The 22589-nt window shown below is 46.1% G+C and overlaps 1 protein-coding gene across 2 annotated transcripts in view; it reads left to right on the top strand.

Annotated features, from left to right (window-relative positions):
* The window catches only part of LOC140406610 (dolichyl-diphosphooligosaccharide--protein glycosyltransferase subunit 2-like), a 74885-nt gene that overhangs the window by 22974 nt on the left and 29322 nt on the right, over positions 1-22589 (top strand). For both annotated transcript variants that reach the window (XM_072494613.1, XM_072494612.1), the window contains exons 8-11: positions 478-596; positions 4928-5033; positions 21293-21384; positions 21477-21591. In XM_072494613.1, coding sequence (XP_072350714.1) covers positions 478-596; positions 4928-5033; positions 21293-21384; positions 21477-21591 — 432 coding nt within the window. The remainder of the gene's footprint in view (positions 1-477; positions 597-4927; positions 5034-21292; positions 21385-21476; positions 21592-22589) is intronic.

The following is a 22589-nucleotide window of genomic DNA, read 5'->3' as shown; positions in this document are numbered from 1 at the left end:
AGGGGAGCATTGCACGTTACGCATGTTCAGGTCACTGAACAAAATTGATGGCGCTTTTCTGGATTGAGTATTATAGGAAAAAAAATTGCATGATGTACATCTGTTTTTGGTATTTAAAAGTAAAAGATGGGAAATTTAATTGGGACCAAAAAAGAAAAGCGCAGTGGGGTGTCAGGCTGAAAGTGGTGATCATTAAGCTTTCATTTGGGTTGCAACTTAAAACAATTCTTTTTACATGATTCTGTATACTTTAGTGACAAAGGTTTAACCATAACATCAAGCGGATTGGATTGAGGACAATTCCGAGTTCACTGCACACAATGTACCACAGAGATGCATCCTCTGTCCGTAACAAGTGGCAATTTGTTCACGTGTCGAAGATATATTTCAAAATCACCTCATTTGACTTGTCTTCTTTTAAATGGCCTATCTCAAAGTCTTTTACTTTTAACTTTTCCTTGCCCAACTTGTTTCCAGTTGCGTGTGACCAATGTTTTGTCCCAGAGTCTGACTTCAGCTGATGTTCAGCTTGAATATGCCAAGTCTGCTTTGACAAAAAGCACAGTTCTTCAGCAATCATCTTTTGCTTTGAAAGGGTAAGAAAGACATTTTTGTGGCTAATACAGGTAATATTTTTCTTTGTCTCTGTAGACGGCATGAAATAGTTATTACCAAATTTCACGATGTTGGATGTAAGGGTCATGCATGTAATGATTTTGACTATAGCATGCTTCAATCCTGCTTTTGAGGCCGGCACGGAGGCACAGTGGTTAACACTGCTGTCTCACAGTGCCAGGGACCCGGGTTCAATTCTGGCCTTGGGTGGCTGTGTGGAGTTTGTACGTTCGCCCCCTGTCTGCGTGGGTTTCCTCCCACAGTCCAAAAATGTGCGGATTAGGTGAATTGGCCATGCTAAATTGCCCCTTAGTGTCCAGGGATGTGCAGGTTAGGTTATGGGGATATGGCCTGGTGGGTGGAGGAGTGGACATGGGCGGGTGCTCTTTCGAAGGGTGTGTGCAGACTCGATGGGCCGAATAGCCTCCTTCTGCACTGTAGGGATTCTATGAATATTATGGTTCCGCATTGTTGTATCAAAGCAGAGGGACCTTTCTATATCTGGCCTCTGTTGCATCTAACCTGAATGTATTCGATGCCAACATTGGTTATCTTGAATGCCACACCATAAAATCATTAACGTGTTGCCCTAAATCATTGTTTCTTTCTCTTTGTGAGGAGAATCAAACTGTCATTAGTTGTCATCATTTTGAAAGGAAAGGTACATGATTAGGATATTTAAAGTTGTTACATAGTTAGATTTGATCAGAAGCTTTATTTAATCGCTTAAATGCAAAAGTTTTTGAGGGATATAAAAGGGTTAAATTAAATTAGTCCATCTCCAAAAAACATATTTAAACAGAGAAATTCAAAATTTGCACTTTTAGCACATTGGTGCCTTGAAATATTGGGATGCAAGTTTCATATCTATAAATTCCTACCTGAACTGAAACCATGGCACTGTGGGCAGCTCCGTGTAGGATTATGCCTCGATGTTTAACTTGACTGAATTAATATCATCTGAGAGATTTTTGTTTTTATTCACTCATATCATGGGATGTGGGTGTCACTGGCTGGGCCAGAATGTATTGTCCATACCTAATGGCCTTTGAACAGAGTGGCCTGCTAAGTCTATTCAGGGAGCATTTAAAAGTCAACCACATTGCTAGAGCAACATGTAAGCCAGGTAAGGATGGCAGATTTCCTTCCCGAAAGGACATTAGTGAACCAGATAATTTTTACAGCAATTGGCAATGGTTTCATGGTCATCATTAGACTTTTAATTCCAGATGTTTATTGGATTCAAATTTCACCATCTGCTGTGGTGGGATTTGAACCCAGGCCCCCAGAGCATTACCCTGGATTGTGAGCAGTTTTGGGCCCCGTATTTAAGGAAGGATATGCTGGCCTTGGAAAGGGTCCGCAGGGGATGGGCACAATGGAAATGTGGAGCTTGTTCAAGGAATAGCTACTGTGTGTCCTTGATAAGTATGTACCTGTCGGGCAGGGAGGAAGTGGTCGAGCAAGGGAACCCGTGGTTTACTAAAGCAGTTGAAACACTTGTCAAGAGGAAGAAGGAGGCTTATGTAAAGATGAGACATGAAGGTTCAGTTAGGGTGCTCGAGAGTTACAAGTTAGCTAGGAAGGATCTAAAGAGAGAGCTAAGAAGAGCCAGGAGGGGACATGAGAAGTCTTTGGCAGGTAGGATCAAGGATAACCCTAAAGCTTTCTATAGATATGTCAGGAATAAACGAATGACTAGGGTACGAGTAGGGCCAGTCAAGGACAGTAGTGGGAAGTTGTGCTTGGAGTCCGAGGAGATGGGAGAGTTGCTAAATGAATATTTTTCATCAGTATTCACACAGGAAAAAGACAATGTTGTCGAGGAGAATACTGAGATTCAGGCTACTAGACTTGAAAGGCTTGAGGTTCATAAGGAGGAGGTGTTAGCAATTCTGGAAAGTGTGAAAATAGATAAGACCCCTGGGCCGGATGGGATTTATCCTAGGATTCTCTGGGAAGCTAGGGAGGAGATTGCTGAGCCTTTGGCTTTGATCTTTAAGTCATCTTTGTCTACAGGAATAGTGCCAGAAGACTGGAGGATAGCAAATGTTGTCCCCTTGTTCAAGAAGGGGAGTAGAGACAACCCCGGTAACTATAGACCAGGGAGCCTTACTTTTGTTGTGGGCAAAAGCTTGGAAAGGTTTATAAGAGATAGGATATATAATCATCTGGAAAGGAATAATTTGATTAGAGATAGTCAACTCGGTTTTGTGAAGAGTAGGTCGTGCCTCACAAACCTTATTGAGTTCTTTGAGAAGGTGACCAAACAGGTGGATGAGGGTAAAGCAGTTGATGTGTATATGGATTTCAGTAAAACGTTTGATAAGGTGCCCCACGGTAGGCTACTGCAGAAAATACGGAGGCATGAGATTCAGGGTGATTTAGCAGTTTGAATCAGAAATTGGCTAGCTGGAAGAAGACAAAGGGTGGTGGTTGATGGGAAATGTTCAGACACGAGTCCAGTTACTAGTGGTGTACCACAAGGATCTGTTTCGGGGCCACTGCTGTTTGTCATTTTTATAAATGACCTGGAGGAGGGCGTAGAAGGATGGGTGAGTAAATTTGCAGATGACACAAAAGTCGGTGGAGTTGTGGACAGTGCGGACGGATGTTACAAGTTACAGAGGGACATAGATAAGCTGCAACGCTGGACTGAGAGGTGGCAAATGGAGTTTAATGCAGAAAAGTGTGAGGTGATTCATTTTGGAAGGAATAACAGGAAGACAGAGCACAATAAGATTCTTGGCAGTGTGGGTGAGCAGAGAGATCTCGGTGTCCATGTACATAGATCCCTGAAAATTGCCACCCAGGTTGAGAGGGTTGTTAAGAAGGCGTACAGTGTGTTAGCTTTTATTGGTAGACGGATTGAGTTTCGGAGCCATGAGGTCACGTTGCAGCTGTACAAAACTCTGGTGCGGCCGCATTTGGAGTATTGCGTGCAATTCTGGTTGCCGCATTATAGGAAGGATGTGGAAGCATTGGAAAGGGTGCAGAGGAGATTTACCAGAATGTTGCCTGGTATGGAGGGAAGATCTTATGAGGAAAGGCTGAGGGACTTGAGGCTGTTTACGTTAGAGAGAAGGTTAAGAGGTGACTTAATTGAGGCATACAAGATGATCAGAGGATTGGATAGGGTGAACAGTGAGAGCCTTCTTCCTCGGATGGTGATGTCTAGCACGAGGGGACATAGCTTTAAATTGAGGGGAGGTAGATTTAGGACAGATGTCAGAGGTAGGTTCTTTACTCCGAGAGTAGTAAGGGCGTGGAATGCCCTGCCTGCACCAGTAGTGGACTCGCCAACACTAAGGGCATTCAAATGGTCATTGGATAGACATGGACGATAAGGGAATAGTGTAGATGGGCTTTAGAGTGGTTTCACAGGTCAGCGCAACATCGAGGGCCGAAGGGCCTGTACTGCGCTGTAATGTTCTATCGTATACACCCCTGGTGTATACGATATACGCCTTTGGTTATTGTATACACAATGACATTGGTCCCCAACCAACAACGGACCTGCAGCATCTGACATTTGAACTAATGTTTTTGTTGTCATATGAGGAACGGTTGAGGACTCTGGGCCTGTACTCATTGGAGTTTAGAAGGATATGGGGTGATCTTATTGAAACTTACAAGATACTGCGGGGCCTGGATAGAGTGCGCATGGAGAGGATGAAAAACTAGAACCAGAGGGCACAATCTCAGACTAAAGAAGCGATTCTTTAAAACCTAGATGAGGAGGAATTTTTTCAGCCAGAGGGTGGTGAATCTGTGGAACTCTTTGCCGCAGAAGGCTGTGGAGGCCAAAACACTGAGTGTCTTTAAGACAGAGATAGATAGGTTCCTGATTAATAACAGGATCAGGGGTTGTGAGCAAAAGGCAGTAGAATGAGGATGAGAAACATAGCCATGATTGAACGGCGGAACAGACTCGATGGGCCGAGTGGCCTAATTCTGCCCCTATGTCTTATGGTCTTACGATTACTAGTCCAGTGACAATACCGCTATGTAGGAACAGGCCGCCGGAATGGTCCATGCTGTCGTGAAGCTATCTGGTTGAATAGGAAGAAAAAACAGTACTTTTTTTTAATAGAAGCATGTGTGCATATGTTTCTGTTGATCTATTGGAACTAATTCTTCATTCAGATCATTGCCTGTTACAGATAGTGCAAAAAAACATTGAACTTGGCTCACACCCTAGTGCTTCTTGAATTAATGCAAGTAATCTTTGACATTTTACCTACAACAAATGGCTTTTAAATATTTGCTGAGAACTGACAAATAACAGCTATAATTTTCATTTTTTTATTAGTGATACTTTTGAATTAAATTTTATGGAGGTAAAGCCACCAAGTGGATATTACGACTTCTCTATCAATGTGGAGGGTGATAGCCGATTTATAGGAAACCACGTGGAGGTATGTGCATCATTTTAAGTGACATTGAACATTTTTTGACATTGAACATTTTTTGAAAGCTCATTCGTAAATATGAAAGGGCAGTTCTACTAACATTTTGTTTAATAAATCTAGTGGAATTTGTTCCTCTTTGTGATCCTGGGCCCAAACATTGCTTCCATGGGTGTGAATCTCAGGCCGCGTTGTGCTCTCACTTGAGTGCAACACGGCTGGAGAATGCCGGGAGAGGCTTGCAGCGAGCCTCCCAACAGGCTCCGCGCAACCTCCATAAATGACCTACCTTACGATCTACCTGCGCGAGATCCAGCGGCCTCCTCTGATTCACCGGCCTCCCCAGCGAGGCTGCAGCCGGGCGCCGATCGGTGCTGGTCCAAGCAAACGTGGACCAGGCGGAACGGCACCCGGGGGATCTCCCAGCCACTGGAGACCCCATGTGGTCAGGCTAAGCGCAGGGTGGCTCCTTGGCCCTCCCCCTGAAACATGGGCACCTCTGGCACTGCCAATGTGCCCAGATGGCATGCCAAGCCAGCAGAAGCACTGCCAGGGTGGTAGTGCAAGAGTACCAGCATGGCACTGCCTGGGGGCAATGGGGGGGACCATGCCCATAAAATGAGGGTGGGGTGCAAGGAAGGTAAGTAGGGGCCTCCGGGAGGTTAGGTGGGGGTCCTAGAAGTAAGGGGATGCTGTAAGGGGACTAGGGGGGGGGGGGGGGCCTTAAGAGGGGGGGACCATGTGTGTGGAGCGGGGTGGGGGGGGGGGGGGATGACATTGCCTGTGGGTGGGAGGTATGGCGGACCCACAAGCTCACTTAGAGATCGGGGCGCCCTTTCAAAATGGCGGCCCAATCTCCGAGTTCAGCTCCCCAGTGCTAAAAAAAATTCTAAGTATGGGCTAAACCGGTGGGAAACTCCACAGGGCCTAAAAAAGTGACTAATTGTCATTGAATAGCGTTGGGGAACTCACCAGCAGAGCCGACTGGAATTTCCTTGAAAAACCCGCCACCAAATTAACTTAGAAATTTCTTGGGATAATCGGGCCTCATGTTTCTTGCTCCGGGCTGAGTACCGTCCACAGCTCACAGTCCCCTTCCTTCAACAATCCTTCGTGCCTCAGCTTTGCTTCCAGAAATTGTTCCAGAAATTGTTTCTGTGAGAACTCCTGGATATTTAACCTTGGCTTTGGCTCGCTATGCCTTTTGCCTCCCAGACATTAATCTCATCTCCCCTTGTTTATGCTTTAGTTTTCTTTACTATCCCTCTGGTCCCTGGTCTTCACTTTCTGCTTAGTGTGTTCCAGCAGTTCTTAGACCAATACTGTACCTAGTACAGGACCTTGAGGCATAAATAATAAAAGGTAGCAATTGAGAATATCAATAAATTAGCATTTGGAAGCCATGAGAGAGTTTTGAAAACATTCAGAAGAGTAAAGAGACTTGCAAATAAGGGACTTTGAAAAAGCTTCAGGCACAGTGGTTAGCACTGCTGACTCACAGCACCAGGGACCCGGGTTCAATTCTGACCTTGGGTGATTGCCTGTGTGAAGTCTGCACTTTCTCCCAGTGTTTGCGTGAGTTTCCTCGGGTGCTCTGGTTTCCTCCCACAGTCCAAAGATGTGCGGGTTGGGTGGATTGCCTCTTCATGTCCAACGGTTAGGTGGGGTTACGAGGATAGGGAGGTGGTGTGGGCTTGGGTAGGGCTCTCTTTCACAGGGTCAGTGCAGACACGATGGGCCAAATGGCCTCCTCCTGCACTCGGTATTCTGTGATTCTATGAAATGGAAGAAGGCAAAGTACAGGAGCGAGGTCAGGGAGAAGTTGAAATAGTAAGTTTTGTTTTTAAAATGCTACTAAAAAGACAGCAATTCCGTTCCAGAAAGCTCAGACATTTCAATTCTATGTACAGACATTTGTGCAAGGACAGAACAATCATTGCCTAGTAGATGTCAGGCTTAAATGGTCTGATCTAAATGTACCGCTCCAGATTGTTTGAGGGCTGAGTGTGTTTTTGATGTGCACCAGCAATTTGGAGCCGATTCTTTCACATCTGCGGGCTTGTGTGAATATAGCAAAATGTTGCTATTGCAACTTAATTTTCAGGAAACAAGCAGGATTTGTCGGGAAAGTAGTTTGAATCAAAAATTTTCAGCATTAATTCGCACTATGGCAATTCCAGGTCGTTCGTATACTAGCTGAATATAATCTTCGAACAAATCACAACTTTGTTATTCACTATATTTAGGAATAGAAAATATAGTAAATTGAGGCTATAATTTTGATAATAGATGTTAATTGACGTTGCCACAACAGATATTTTATCAGAAGATTTAATGTATGTTCTGACTGTGCAGCACAGTCCAATACTTCGAAATTCAATACAAATGACACTGGATAGAATCAAGTTTGTCAACTTGGGGAGATGGTGAGACTGAGAAGATTGTACTTGATCTTTTTGTAACTGCTGTAGGGATGCAAGAAAATCTTTTGAGGGTTTAACTTGGGAATTTTTCAGAGAGCTCACAATTCAAATTCACTGGCATACCTGTCAAATATTTGGAGCCTGGGATATCTGGAAAGTCAAAGTTTCAGGGTGTCATACTGCACTTAAATGACAAATTTACCACTATCTCCCATTCCTTTTTTAAGAAATATTTTTATTGAAAACCTTTTTATTATAAACAGAATAATATAAAACAGTTGCTTCAGGTTACAATGCAAAAAAAGAGCACCATCAACAATCAAGAACACCCCCCAAAATTACCCCTCCCCACATTGACTTTTTTTTTAAAATTTTATTCTCCTTTTTCACGTTTTCTCCCACATTTACACCCATCAACAAGATATATCAATCCACATAATAACAACGATCCCATCCGCCCACCAAACCTCAACCCGCATGTTTACATAAACAAATGACTAAAAGGAATCAGGGATTACCCGTAGTCACCCTTAATCTACACGGCTCTCCACCCCCCACCCCCCCCCCCCCCACCCCCCACTCCCCCAACCAACGCCATCCATCCTCTAAGAGAGTACCGTACATGATACCCCAAAGTTGTTCTCCCCCCCCCCCCCCCCCCCCCCCCCCCCCCCCCCCGCCAAAGTCTCCAGCTCCTCCCATCCACTGCCTCTTGTAAAACTCCTCCCAACCTCGGTTCCCTCCCCCAACCTCTGTTCCCTCCCCCCAACTTTCCACCCCGGCTAGACCACTCGGACCCTGTTCTGTCAGGCTCCAATGTCCGCAGCCCCTCCCCCCACCTCACTCCCATTCACTGGCCGGCTTAAACCGGCCAGCGTGGAGGCCCCCGCCTGGGTCCCTTTCCCCCTTGCCCGGCCCTAGGAAAGCCCAAAGATCCCCATTTAGCGCACACACCCTGCATATCCACCTACACCCCAAAGAGCCCTCCTTTCGAGTGAAAGTCCTGTCCCTTCCCTTGTCCAAATATATGCAACATTGGCTCCTTTAGCCTCTACACCCGCGCGCAGTGAAACAAAAAAAAGAAGAAAATACAGTCATGAGGTTACATCGGCACATGACCATTGCTCAATTTGTCACTTCTGCCACAGTCCTTCTGCCTTCGCAAACTCCTCCGCTGCTTCCACCGTTCCAAAATAAAAGTCCCTGAGCTTGTATGTCACCCTCAGCTTCGCTGGATGTACAATGCCGCACTGCACCTTGCCAATGTACAGTGCCCTCTTCATCCGGTTGAAGGCAGCTCGCCTCCTCGCCAGCTCCACCATAAAGTCCTGGTATACACGTATACCAGCTCCAGCCCACTGCACCACCCGCTTCTGCTTGGCCCAGCTCAGGACCTTCTCCTTCACACTGTACCTACGGAAGCACAGAGTCACTGCCCTTGGCGGCTCACTCGCCTTTGGTACAGGCCTCCATGACCGATGAGCCCGATCCAGTTCATATCGTGAGGGGTCCTCCCTCTCTCTCTCTCTCCCCCCCCCCCCCCCCCAGTAGTTTTGCCAGCATCGCGGCAAAATACTCAGTCGGCTTCGGTCCTTCAACTCCTTCGGGCAGCCCCACGACCCTCAAATTCTGTCGCCTGGATCTGTTTTCCAGATCTTCCATTTTTCCTCGCAGATTCTTGTTCGTGTCCATCACCTTCCGCATCTCCTTCCCCATCGAGGCAAGTTGATCATCGTGCTGCAATACCGTCTCCTCCACTTCCTTCAGCGCCTCCCTTTGAACATAGAACATACAACATAGAAAATACAGCACAGAACAGGCCCTTCGGCCCACGATGTTGTGCCGAACGTTTGTCCTCGATTAATCAGAGATTATCATTGAATTTACAGTGCAGAAGGAGGCCATTCGGCCCTTTGAGTCTGCACCGGCTCTTGGAAAGAGCACCCTACACAAACTCAACACCTCCACCCAACACTAAGGGCAATTTTGGACACTAAGGGCAATTTATCATGGCCAATCCACCTAACCGGCACATCTTTGGACTGTGGGAGGAAACCGGAGCACCCGGAGGAAACCCACGCAGACACGGGGAGGACGTGCAGACTCCGCACAGACAGTGACCCAAGCCGGAATCGAACCTGGGACCCTGGAGCTGTGAAGCAATTGTGCTATCCACAATGCTACCGTGCTGCCCTTAAGAACAAATAAATCTACACTATATCATTTTACCGTAATCCATGTACCTATCCAATAGCTGCTTGAAGGTCCCTAATGTTTCCGACTCAACTACCTCCACAGGCAGTGCATTCCATGCCCCCACTACACTCTGGGTAAAGAACCTACCTCTGATATCCCTCTTATATCTTCCACCTTTCACCTTAAATTTATGTCCCCTTGTAATGGTTTGTTCCACCCGAGGAAAAAGTCTGACTGTCTACTCTATCTATTCCCCTGATCATCTTATAAACCTCTATCAAGTCGCCCCTCATCCTTCTCCGTTCTAATGAGAAAAGGCCTAGCACCCTCAACCTTTCCTCGTAAGACCTACTCTCCATTCCAGGCAACATCCTGGTAAATCTCCTTTGCACCTTTTCCAAAGCTTCCACATCCTTCCTAAAATGAGGCGACCAGAACTGTACACAGTACTCCAAATGTGGCCTTACCAAAGTTTTGTACAGCTGCATCATCACCTCACGGCTCTTAAATTCAATCCCTCTGTTAATGAACGCTAGCACACCATAGGCCTTCTTCACAGCTCTATCCAAGTGAGATGGCAACTTTCAAAGATGTATGAACATAGACCCCAAGATCTCTCTGCTCCTCCACATTGCCAAGAACTCTACTGTTATCCCTGTATTCCGCATTCATATTTGTCCTTCCAAAATGGACTACCTCACACTTTTCAGGGTTAAACTCCATCTGCCACTTCTCAGCCCAGCTCTGCATCCTATCTATGTCTCTTTGCAGCCGAGAACAGCCCTCCTCACTATCCACAACTCCACCAATCTTCGTATCGTCTGCAAATTTAGTGACCCACCCTTCAACTCCCTCATCCAAGTCATTAATGAAAATCACAAACAGCAGAGGACCCAGAACTGATCCCTGCGGTACGCCACTGGTAACTGGGATCCAGGCTGAATATTTGCCATCCACCACCACTCTCTGACTTCTATCGGTTAGCCAATTCGTTATCCAACTGGCCAAATTTCCCACTATCACATGCCTCCTTACTTTCTGCATAAGCCTACCATGGGGAACCTTATCAAATGCCTTACTAAAATCCATGTACACTACATCCACTGCTTTACCTTCATCCACATGCTTGGTCACCTCCTCAAAGAATTCAATAAGACTTGTAAGGCAAGACCTACCCCTCACAAATCCGTGCTGACTATCCCTAATCAAGCAGTGTCTTTCCAGATGCTCAGAAATCCTATCCTTCAGTACCCTTTCCATTACTTTGCCTACCACCGAAGTAAGACTAACTGGCCTGTAATTCCCAGGGTTAACCCTCGTCCCTTTTTTGAACAGGGGCACGACATTCGCCACTCTCCAATCCCCTGGTACCACCCCTGTTGACAGTGAGGACGAAAAGATCATTGCCAACGGCTCTGCAATTTCATCTCTTGCTTCCCATAGAATCCTTGGATATATCCCGTCAGGCCCGGGGGACTTGTCTATCCTCAAGTTTTTCAAAATGCCCAACACATCTTCTTTCTTAACAAGTATTTCCTCGAGCTTACTAATCTGTTTCACACTGTCCTCTCCAACAATATCGCCCCTCATTTGTAAATACAGAAGAAAAGTACTCGTTCAAGACCTCTCCTATCTCTTCAGACTCTATACACAATCTCCCGCTACTGTCCTTGATCGGACCTACCCTCGCTCTCGTCATTCTCATATTTCTCACATATGTGTAAAAGGCCTTGGGGTTTTCCTTGATCCTACCTGCCAAAGATTGTTCATGCCCTCTCTTAGCTCTCCTAATCCCTTTCTTCAGTTCCCTCCTGGCTATCTTGTATCCCTCCAATGCCCTGTCTGAACCTTGTTTCCTCAGCCTTATATAAGTCTCCTTTTTCCTCTTAACAAGACATTCAACCTCTCTTGTCAACCATGGTTCCCTCACTCGACCATCTCTTCCCTGCCTGACAGGGACATACATATCAAGGACACGTAGCACCTGTTCCTTGAACAAGTTCCACATTTCACTTGTGTCCTTCCCTGCCAGCCTATGTTCCCAACTTATGCACTTCAATTCTTGTCTGACAACATCGTATTTATCCTTCTCCCAATTGTAAACCTTGCCCTGTTGCACGTACCTATCCCTCCATTACTAAAGTGAAAGTCACAGAATTGTGGTCACTATCTCCAAAATGCTCCCCCACTAACAAATCTATCACTTGCCCTGGTTCATTACCAAGTACTAAATCCAATATTGCCCCTCCTCTGGTCAGACAATCTACATACTGTGTTAGAAAAGCTTCCTGGACACACTGCACAAACACCACCCCATCCAAACTATTTGATCTAAAGAGTTTCCACTCAATATTTGGGAAGTTAAAGTCGCCCATGACTTCTGCACCTTTCCAAAATCTGTTTCCCAATCTGTTCCTCCACATCTCTGCTACTATTGGGGGGCCTATAGAAAACTCCTAACAAGGTGACTGCTCCTTTCCTATTTCTGACTTCCACCCATACTACCTCAATAGGGTGATACTCCTCGAACTGCCTTTCTGCAGCTGTTATACTATCTCTAATTAATAATGCCCCCCCCCCCCACCTCTTTTACCACCCTCCCTAATCTTATTGAAACATCTATAACCAGGGACCTCCAACAACCATTTCTGCCCCTCTTCTATCCAAGTTTCCGTGATGGCCACCACATCGTAGTCCCAAGTACCGATCCATGCCTTAAGTTCACCCACCTTATTCCTGATGCTTCTTGCGTTGAAGTATACACACTTCAACCCATCTCTGTGCCTGCAGGTACTCTCCTTTGTCAGTGTTCCCTTCCCCAATGCCTCACTACACGCTTTGGCGTCCTGAATATCGGCTACCTTAGTTGCTGGACTACAAATCCGGTTCCCATTCTCCTGCCAAATTAGTTTAAACCCTCCCAAAGAGTACTAGAAAACCTCCCTCCCAGGATATTGGTGCCCCTCTGGTTCAGATGCAACCCGTCCTGCTTGTACAGGTCCCACCTTACCCAGAATGCGCTCCAATTATCCAAATACCTGAAGCCCTCCCTCCTACACCATTCCTGCAGCCACGTGTTCAACTGCACTCTCTCCCTATTCCTAGCCTCGCTATCACGTGGCATCGGCAACAAACCAGAGATGACAACTCTGTCTGTCCTGGCTTTTAACTTCCAGCCTAACTCCCTAAACTTGTTTATTACCTCCACACCCCTTTTCCTACCTATGTCGTTGGTACCAATGTGCACCACGACTTCTGGCTGCTCACCCTCCCCCTTAAGGATCCTGAAGACATGATCCAAGACATCCCTGGCCCTGGCACCAGGGAGGCAACATACCTTCCGGGAGTCTCGCTCGCGACCACAGAATCTCCTATCTATTCCCCTAACCATTGAATCTCCTACAACTATTGCTTTTCTATTCTCCCCCCTTCCCTTCTGAGCCCCAGAGCCAGACTCAGTGCCAGAGACCTGGCCGCTAGGGCCTTCCCCCGGTAGGTCATCCCCCCAACAGCATCCAAAACGGTATACTTGTTTTGAAGGGGAACGGCCACGAGGGATTCCTGCACTGGCTGCCTGTTTTTTTGTTTTTTTTCCCCCCCTGACTGTAACCCAGCTATTCTTGTCCTGTACCTTGGGTGTGGTTACCTCCCTGTAACTCTTCTCAATCACCCCCTCTGCCTCCCGGATGATCCAAAGTTCATCCAGCTTCAGCTCCGGTTCCCTAACACGGTCTTTGAGGAGCTGAAGTTGGGTGCACTTCCCGCAGGTATAGTCAGCGGGGACACCAGTGGTATCCCTTACCACCCAGATCCTACAGGAGGAGCATGCAACTGGCCTAGCCTCCATCCCCTCTTACCTTACAGAATATAGCTGCCGTGTGGACTAACTAGATCTCCGACTCTGCTCCCAGTCAGCTACACTTTCTGTAAACTCCTGGCTCTCTTCGCACTCTTTGCGGAAATGTCAGAAACAAAATGAAAGGAGCACCTTACTCCCTCCTCACCTAACTCCCTCGGTCACCAAACTCTTACTATAGCACTCAAAAAGCACCAAATTCAGTGCAAACAAAGTCTGCACTGTAGGGGATCACTTTTATACTGTGAATCGAGCCTCTGAAAACTGGCCTAATCCAATTAACTAATTAACAAGCTCCAGCTGCAAGTGCCTACAAGTAGAAGCCTGTTTAAAGCTGATTGAAAATTCACCTTCGAAACCAAACAGCAACTTTTAAGTTATAGAATCATAGAAGTTTACAGCATGGAAACAGGCCCTTCGGCCCAACCAGTCCATGCCGCCCAGTTTTTACCATTAAGCTAGTCCCAGTTGCCCGCACTTGGCCCATAACCCTCTATACCCATCTTACCCATGTAACTATCTAAATGTTTTTTGAAAGACACAATTGTACCCGCCTCTACTACTACCTCTGGCAGCCCATTCCAGACACTCACTACCCTCTGAGTGAAGAAATTGCCCCTCTGGGCCCTTCTGAATCTCTCCCCTCTCACCTTAAACCTATGCCCTCTAGTTTTAGACTCCCCTACCTTTGGGAAAAGATGTTGACTATCTACCTTATCTATGCCCCTCATTATTTTATAGACCTCTATAAGATCACCCCTAAGCCTCCTACGCTCCAAGGAAAAAAGTCCCAGTCTATCCAGCCTCTCCTTATAACTCAAACCATCAAGTCCCGGCAACATCCTAGTAAATCTTTTCTGCACTCTTTCTAGTTTAATAATATCCTTTCTATAATAGGGTGACCAGAACTGCACACAGTATTCCAAGTGTGGCCGTACCAATGTCTTGTACAACTTCAACAAGACGTCCCAACTCCTATATTCAATGTTCTGACCAATGAAACCAAGCATGCCGAATGCCTTCTTCACCACCCTGTCCACCTGCGACTCCACCTTCAAGGAGCTATGAACCTGTACTCCTAGATCTCTTTGTTCTATAACTCTCCCCAACGCCATACCATTAACTGAGTAGGTCCTGGCCTGATTCGATCTGCCAAAATGCATCACCTCACATTTATCTAAATTAAACTCCATCTGCCATTCGTCGGCCCACTGGCCTAATTGATCAAGATCCCGTTGCAATCCTAGATAACCTTCTTCACTATCCACTGTGCCACCAATCTTGGTGTCATCTGCAAACTTACTAACCATGCCTCCTAAATTCTCATCCAAATCATTAATATAAATCACAAATAACAGTGGACCCAGCACCGATCCCTGAGGCACACCACTGGTCACAGGCCTCCAGTTTGAAAAACAACCCTCTACAACCACCCTCTGCCTTCTGTCGTCCAGCCAATTTTGAATCCAATTGGCAACCTCACCCTGGATCCCGTGAGCTTTAACCTTCTGCAACAACCTACCATGCGGTACCTTGTCAAAGGCTTTGCTAAAGTCCATGTAGACAACGTCTACTGCACTGCCCTCATCTACCTTCTTGGTCACTCCCTCAAAAAACTCAATCAAATTTGTGAGACATGATTTTCCACGCACAAAGCCATGCTGACTGCCCCGAATCAGTCCTTGCCTCTCTAAATGCTTGTAGATCCTGTCTCTCAGAATACCTTCTAGCAACTTACCTACTACAGACGTTAGGCTCACCGGTCTGTAGTTCCCAGGCTTTTCCCTGCTGCCCTTCTTAAACAAGGGCACAACATTTGCCACTCTCCAATCTTCAGGCACCTCACCTGTGGCTGCCGATGATTCAAATATCTCGGTTAGGGGACCCGCAATTTCCTCCCTAGCCTCCCACAACATCCTGGGATACATTTCATCAGGTCCCGGGGATTTATCTACCTTGATGCGCTTTAAGACTTCCAGCACCTCCTCCTCTGTAATATGCACACTTCTCAAGACATCACTATTTATTTCCCTTAGTTTCCTAACATCCATGCCTTTCTCCACCGTGAATACCGATGAGAAATATTCATTCAGGATCTCACCCAACTCTTGTGGCTCTGCACATAGATGCCCTTGTTGATCCTTAAGAGGCCCTACTCTGCCCCTAGTTACTCTTTTCCCCTTTATGTATCTGTAGAATCTCTTTGGATTCTCCCTTGCATTATTTGCCAAAGCAATTTCATGTCCCCTTTTTGCCCTCCTGATTTCCCTCTTAACTCTATTTCGACAATCTCTATACTCTTCAAGGGATCTACTTGATCCCAGTTGCTTATGTACGTCATATGCCTCCTTCTTCTTTTTGACCAGAGTCTCAATATCTCGAGTCATCCAGGGTTCCCTACTTCTACCAGCCTTGCCCTTCACTCTAAAGGGAATGTGCTTACCCTGCACCCTGGTTAACACATTTTTAAAAGCCTCCCATTTACCAGCCGTCCCTTTGTCTGCCAATAGTCTCCCCCAATCTACCTCTGCAAGTTCCTGTCTGATACCATCAAAATTGGCCTTGCCCCAATTAAGAATTTTAACTCTTGGGCCAGACCTATCATTCTCCATAGCTATCTTAAAACTAATGGAATTATGGTCACTTGTCCCAAAGTGATCCCTCACTAGCACTTCTGTCACTTGCCCTTCCTTATTTCCCAAGACGAGGTCAAGTTTTGCCCCCTCTCTAGTCGGTCCATCCACATACTGAATGAGAAATTCCTCCTGAATACACTCAACAAATTTCCCTCCATCCAAGCCCCTAATGCTATGGCTGTCCCAGTCAATGTTGGGAAAGTTAAAGTCCCCTACTACTACCACCCTATTATTCTTGCAGCTATCTGTAATCTCCTTACATATTTGCTCCTCAATTTCCCGCTGACTATTTGGGGGCCTGTAGTACAGTCCTACCAAGGTGATCTCTCCCTTCTTATTTTTCAGTTCCACCCATATAGACTCAGTGGGCGAACCCTCGGATATATCCCCTCTAAGTACTGCTGTGATGTTCTCCCTAATCAAAAACGCCAGTCCCCCTCCTCTCTTACCTCCTGTTCTATCCTTTCTATAGCATCTGTACCCTGGAACATTGAGCTGCCAGTCCTGCCCCTCCCTTAGCCATGTTTCAGTCATAGCTATAATATCCCAGTCCCATGTGCCCGTCCATGCCCAGAGTTCATCCGCTTTGCCCGTCAGGCCCCTTGCATTGAAATAAATGCAGTTTAATGTAGACCTTCCTTGCTCTCTGCCCTGCTTTCTCTGGTCATGCTTTACACACTCTCCCTTCCTGCCTTTTGTTTCTGTCCCCACTGACTTCCTACATCGGTTCCCAAGTTAATTAACTAAATAAAAGAAAGACTAAACTTTAGATAAAAATGAAGCCTTATACTCCCTCGGTCACCAAACTCTTACTATAGCACTCAAAAAGCACCAAATTCAGCACTCAGTGCACCTCCGCCGTCTTCAGCGGGGAAACTGCCTCCTCCACCAGCACATTCAAAACCTCCTTCATCACCATCTCCATACATTTCTCAATCTGCGCCAACTGCTTTTGGAATTCCGCAGCCATCACCTTAGTTAGTTCTTCAGCCGTAAGCACTGCGGCCTCCCCTGGTGCTCCAGCCTCTATTTTCTTTGTTGACCCCGCGGTGACCTTTCCCCTCTCCAACGGACTTTCAGCCGCTTTTTTCCCGGCCGTTTTTTTGGTGCTTTTCGACATCCTTCTTCTCCTTGCGCTATCTCTCGACTTTTACTGCCGTCGCTGGCCCTAGGACCGGGCGTTACTCCCCGAAAATGCCGTTCCCGAACGGGAGCCTTCCAATGTGCGGCTGCCTCCCGCCCGCCGTCACCGGAAGTCTCCCCCCCCCCCCCCCCCCTCCCCCCCAACATTAACAACGGACAGTGACTAATTCTTTGAAAAAGGAAATGAATAGGCAGCATGGTGGTGCAGTGGTTAGCACTGCTGCCTCATAGTGCCGAGGACCCAGGTTTGATCCCAGCCCCAGGTCCGCGTGGAGTTTGCACATTCTCCTCGTGTCGACGTGGGTCTCACCCCCACAACCCAAAGATGTACAGCGTAGGTGGATTGGCCATGCTAAATTGCCCCATAATTGGGGGGGGGGGGGGGTGGCTGCCGTCTTAGGTTAAACCCTTCTACAAACCCCCTAATGGTGTACTTGACCATCTCCAAATGTTGGAACAGCATGAGGTTGCCCAACCAGGCCAAGGCACTGGACGGAGTAGGAGACCTCCACCGAAACCGAACACGTCTATGGGCTATTAACTGAGGAAAAGGCGAGGACATCAGCCTTCAGCTCCATCTGTAGCACCGGCGAGTCCGACACCCTGAAAGTATCCACCAGTGGGCTTGCTCCAGGCCGACATTAAGTATCTTGGATATGGCTTGAAGGAAGAGATCCAAAAGCTTACTAACTTGGTACAAGACCAGAACATAGGAGTATGATTAGCTGGCCCCCTAGAATAATACTCGCATCTGTCCTCCACCCCAGAAACAAATCCACTCATCCTCCCCAATGGCAGTGGACACGCATTCGCAAAATCTTTGGTCCGCAAACAACACTACCAATCTCTATGGCGGATGTTGAGAGGGACCCGAAATCCAGAAAAATGTGGGGCACGGTCTGAAATTACAATCGCCGAATACCTTGCCCTCTCCACCAAAGGGAGGAGAGACCTACCCGCCACAAGAAAGTCAATACCTGAGTATACCTCGTGGACATGGGAGAAAAACAAATCTTTATTCCTCGGGTGCAAAAGACACCATGGATCTTCTCTCTCTCTCTCTCTCTCTCTCTCTCTCTCTCTCTCTCTCTCTCTCTCTCTCTCTCTCCTCTCTCTCTTTCCCCCCCCCCCCCCCCAAAGGATTAGCTGCTGAGAGTCCAAATCAGTAATGGAGGCTAGCAACTTGTTAATAAAACCCATATTGTCTCAATTTGGAGCATAAACATTAACCAGGACCACCGAGGTGTCCGCCAAGGACCCACTAACAATCACATGTCTACCATTAGGATCTGCCGAGGTTTTAGCGGCAGAAAGATTGCCGCACCCCAGGCCCGACCAACAAAACCAGAATGAAAAGCTTGTCCCATTCACTCCTTCCACAATCCTGTCTGGTCTCTGTCCCACAACTGAGCCTCCTTCAGGAACACCACATCAGCATTCAAACTTTTACGGTGAGCAAATACCCTCAACATTTTCACTGGGCCATTCAACATCTGGAGTCAGCCATTTCCACCAAGAGGGATTATCCAACAGTTACCTCGAGAATCCAGGCACCATGCCCACCCAAGGTGGCTGCCAAGGCTTGACTCTCAAAGGCAAAACGGAAAAAAATCTGTAGTCACCATCAGCAAACTATCCCTGGCCCCCTCCCGTGCCCTCAAACAATTCCACACCCAAATAAACATACAAAAATAGTACGGCTAACAAAAAACACCAAAAGCTACTTCTTACCCTGACCTCAAACAGAACAAATGACGAAGCTCATTATCCAAAACAAAACTAATATAATGAGCTGGAGTCGCCCCCACCATTCTGCTCCTGCTAGCTAACTCTTCGGCTGACAGGGCAGCTCCTGCCAAGAATGAAGAAATATGCAAACAGAAAAAACACAAGGTATACAAAGGCCCCTTAAAACATTCTACTCTAACAAGAAGCTATATGTTTCTCACAACAGTTATAACAAGTAAAATTAAACCCCCACCCAAGTCCAACTTTCGAAACACTCAACTCACACAAAAACAAAGAAATGCAAACATTAACAAGGAACCCCAACAACTCCTATCTAAATGCCCACTCCCAATACCTAAAAACCTCAATCAACCAGCCCATGCTTTTTTACAAAAGAATCCACCTCCTCCGGCACATTGGAAAAACTAGTCTTTCCCTCAAAAGTCACTCTTGAGTCGCACTGGGTACACCACCCCAAACCAGACTCCACTTTTACACAGCTTTGGCCTTGTTAAACTCCGCCTGCTTCTCTGCCAGCTCCGCACCAACATCTTGATGAAACCTGATGGCGTGGCCTTCCCATTTATAGTCGCAATGCTCCTTTGGCCATCTTGCGACCCATTTTTTTTCTTGGAAGCTGTGAAACCTCTCAGTTACTGCTCATCTTCCCAAACATCTTTGCGAAGTATTCTGTAGGAATGGGCCTTCCATCCCTCCTAGCAACCTACAACTCGCATATTTTGCCTCTTGGAAAGATTCTCCAAATTATATACTTTGGCCTTCAGTGCTTCATTCACATCAGCCATCAAAGACATCTCTGCTTCCAGAGAGACAATCAGTTCACTGTGCCACAAAAGAGAGAGAGAGAGTCACCTCCAAGCCTTGTATCGCAGAGCCATGCACTTTTACTGTCTCGTTGGTCTTCTCCAATGCCAACCAAATGGGAGCCAGGGCCTCTTCCATCAACTTGCGGAGGTTCCCCTACACAACCCAACATTGCTTCTCAAATTCCGCTGCCACGGTGCTGGTAAGCATCTCAGCCATGAGCGGAGTGGCTGGAGTCACAGAAGCTGCCTCTGCCATTTTTTCCACCGATGATCCCCGACAAGCCTCTGATTCAGTCGATGAACTTCTGCTTTCAAACGTCTTCCCCTGGTCCTTCTGGACATTTTGTTTATGTGGGCACCTTATTCCATTATTCAAGTGGGTTTTTAAACAAAAATACCCCAAAAAACTGGGTGAAAGGGCTAATAGTACAGTACCCTAGCGGGAGTCATCTCGTGTACAATCCTCCCCCTTCATACCGCCACTGGAAGTCCCACTATCTCCAATTCCTGGTCATTGACTTGGAGGTCACAAAATGGTGTTGTGGCCAAGGGGGAAAATGGGCTACCTAGTAGATCTATGGAATTTATTAATTCTCAGTACCATTAGATTTGCCAGCAGAGTATTAGGCCAGTTTGCAGTTACCTACTCCCTAATTTATGGTTCCTTTACTTCCCTAATTTTACCTTTACTGATTAGTTCAAACTGTGTCCAACAAGATAACATTTATAATTGTTTGCTGATATGAAAGTATGAACTGGGTGACTTGATAATATACGGAGAAATGATTGGATTCCATTCTGTGCAACTATTGGAAATCTTGCCATGCAATGAAAGTAAAATAATTAAAATAGTGCCAAACAGGTGTCTTTATGCTGTGTTATCAAGTATGGTAACATCAGCATCTCTATTTCTGGCAAGATGCACTGTGGCGATCTGGCTGCTAAACAATATTATTTCACGTTTCTATAGAACTGTGCTCCTCCGGAGCATTTCTGTCCAATGTTTTATCAATTCAATAAGAGCACTTGCCATATTTTGACCTATTTTCTTGTAATCTTACGCTTGATAACATACACATTTTAAAAATGAATAAGATTCAGTCACATGCCATAAAAAGTGATAAGTCCTCTAACTTTTTACGGATCAGTCTTGTCACAAAACTTAAGTCATTCATTTGATGGGTCAAAACCTGAATAGATGGGGAGGGTTTATGACCTCAGTTCATTATCTTTAAAGTTGTTGAAACTGTTACCCTGGCTTGCCTCCAGTAAGAATTTGTAGATTGATACCTACAAGAATGTAGGTTTTAATAGAACTCCATTTTTTTAAAAAAGTGCTTCTATTGATGTGTCATTTAAACTACATACTTGTGCTGCTTTTTCAATCTATTGAGACCTTTGCTCATCCGACACCAATAGTGTTTTATAAGTATCTAACTCATCTAACTTTCTAATCCAGCTGAAAGTCAAGGTTGCCACTGAAGTCGATATCACTAATGTTGACCTTTCAGTAGTTGACAGGGATCAGAGCATTGCACCAAAGATCACGAGGTAAAGCAAACTGTTATATTTTTTGAACTACCTGTAATGTTATGGCTGTTGTTTCTAGATTTAATATAATTTTTCAATATTAATTCCATTAGGGTGGTTTATCCATCAAAGTCCAAAGGGATTATTGCTGCTGACAGTCACCAGAGCTTCGCTTTATCTTTCAAGTTGGCTGATGTCAACACTGGAGCCGAGCTTACGCCGCACCAAGTATGTACTGTGCAGCTTAATGCTAACTGTGACTGTTTGTGCCTGTTCAAAAATGAATGTATTGTTAGGGAGTAGTTTGTTTTTGATTTGCAGATTTCTGTTCGAGAATAATAGCAAGCAAACGGCCATGTTAACACGCAGATTAAACCAAAACATGCCCATTATTTGATGTGTTCAAATTTATTTCAAGAAATTACAGTGTTAATATCAAAATGGAAACCTAAAGTGTGGGGGCCACTCATCAGCCTGTTCCAAGACCTGTTCGAGGCCAATAGCGACTAGGGAAAGGGGGATGCGGCTGGGGGGTGGGAAGAGAGATAAGGGGGAGGGAGGTAAACAAATGAGGGGGGACACAATGGAAAAAAGCAGAAGGGGAAGGCGAGAGGGGGGAACCCATGGAAGTCACAGAACACAGCGAGGGGAAAATGGAAGAGGGGAAGGGCCAGCAGCAAAATACCATGACCGACAAGAGCGGAACACAGTATGAGTCGCCCAGGGAATGGAGCCAGAACCAAGAGGGAAAATTAAACTACCAAAGGCGGGAAGGGAAGATGGCAGACGGGGGAGGGGGGCGGACCATATGTAAAATTATCTCTAAATAAACGACTTTCTATGTAAATACCAAGTACACTAAAGATTGAACTCTTACTCTGTAAAAACTGGGAAATACCAATAATAATATTTTAAAAAGAAAAAATGACAACCTAAACAGGCTAGATTTTTCAGGGGACCTTGATGCCACTCTACAGGCACCGAAAGCAGGAGCTGACCTTGCATCGTAGGGTAATATATTGCTGGTAGCAGCCAATTAGAGGCCACTGACAGTTGAAGATGGCTTCCTGCCGTCAAGCAGCCAGCACATTGAGAGGGCCAGCATCTCAGCAGTGCTGTGCGCACTGCCCAGTGCTGATGTTGCAGCTCCAGGCAGGGGACAACTCATTGGGCGGGCACCCTTGGAGAGGGGCAAGTTTGGTTGGAGGAATAATAATCTTTATTAT

This window comes from Scyliorhinus torazame, unplaced genomic scaffold (assembly GCF_047496885.1).
Source record: "Scyliorhinus torazame isolate Kashiwa2021f unplaced genomic scaffold, sScyTor2.1 scaffold_713, whole genome shotgun sequence".
NCBI lineage: Eukaryota > Metazoa > Chordata > Chondrichthyes > Carcharhiniformes > Scyliorhinidae > Scyliorhinus > Scyliorhinus torazame.
The sequence above is the reverse complement of the archived record's forward strand: the minus strand, read 5'-3'. Positions and strand labels throughout refer to the sequence as shown.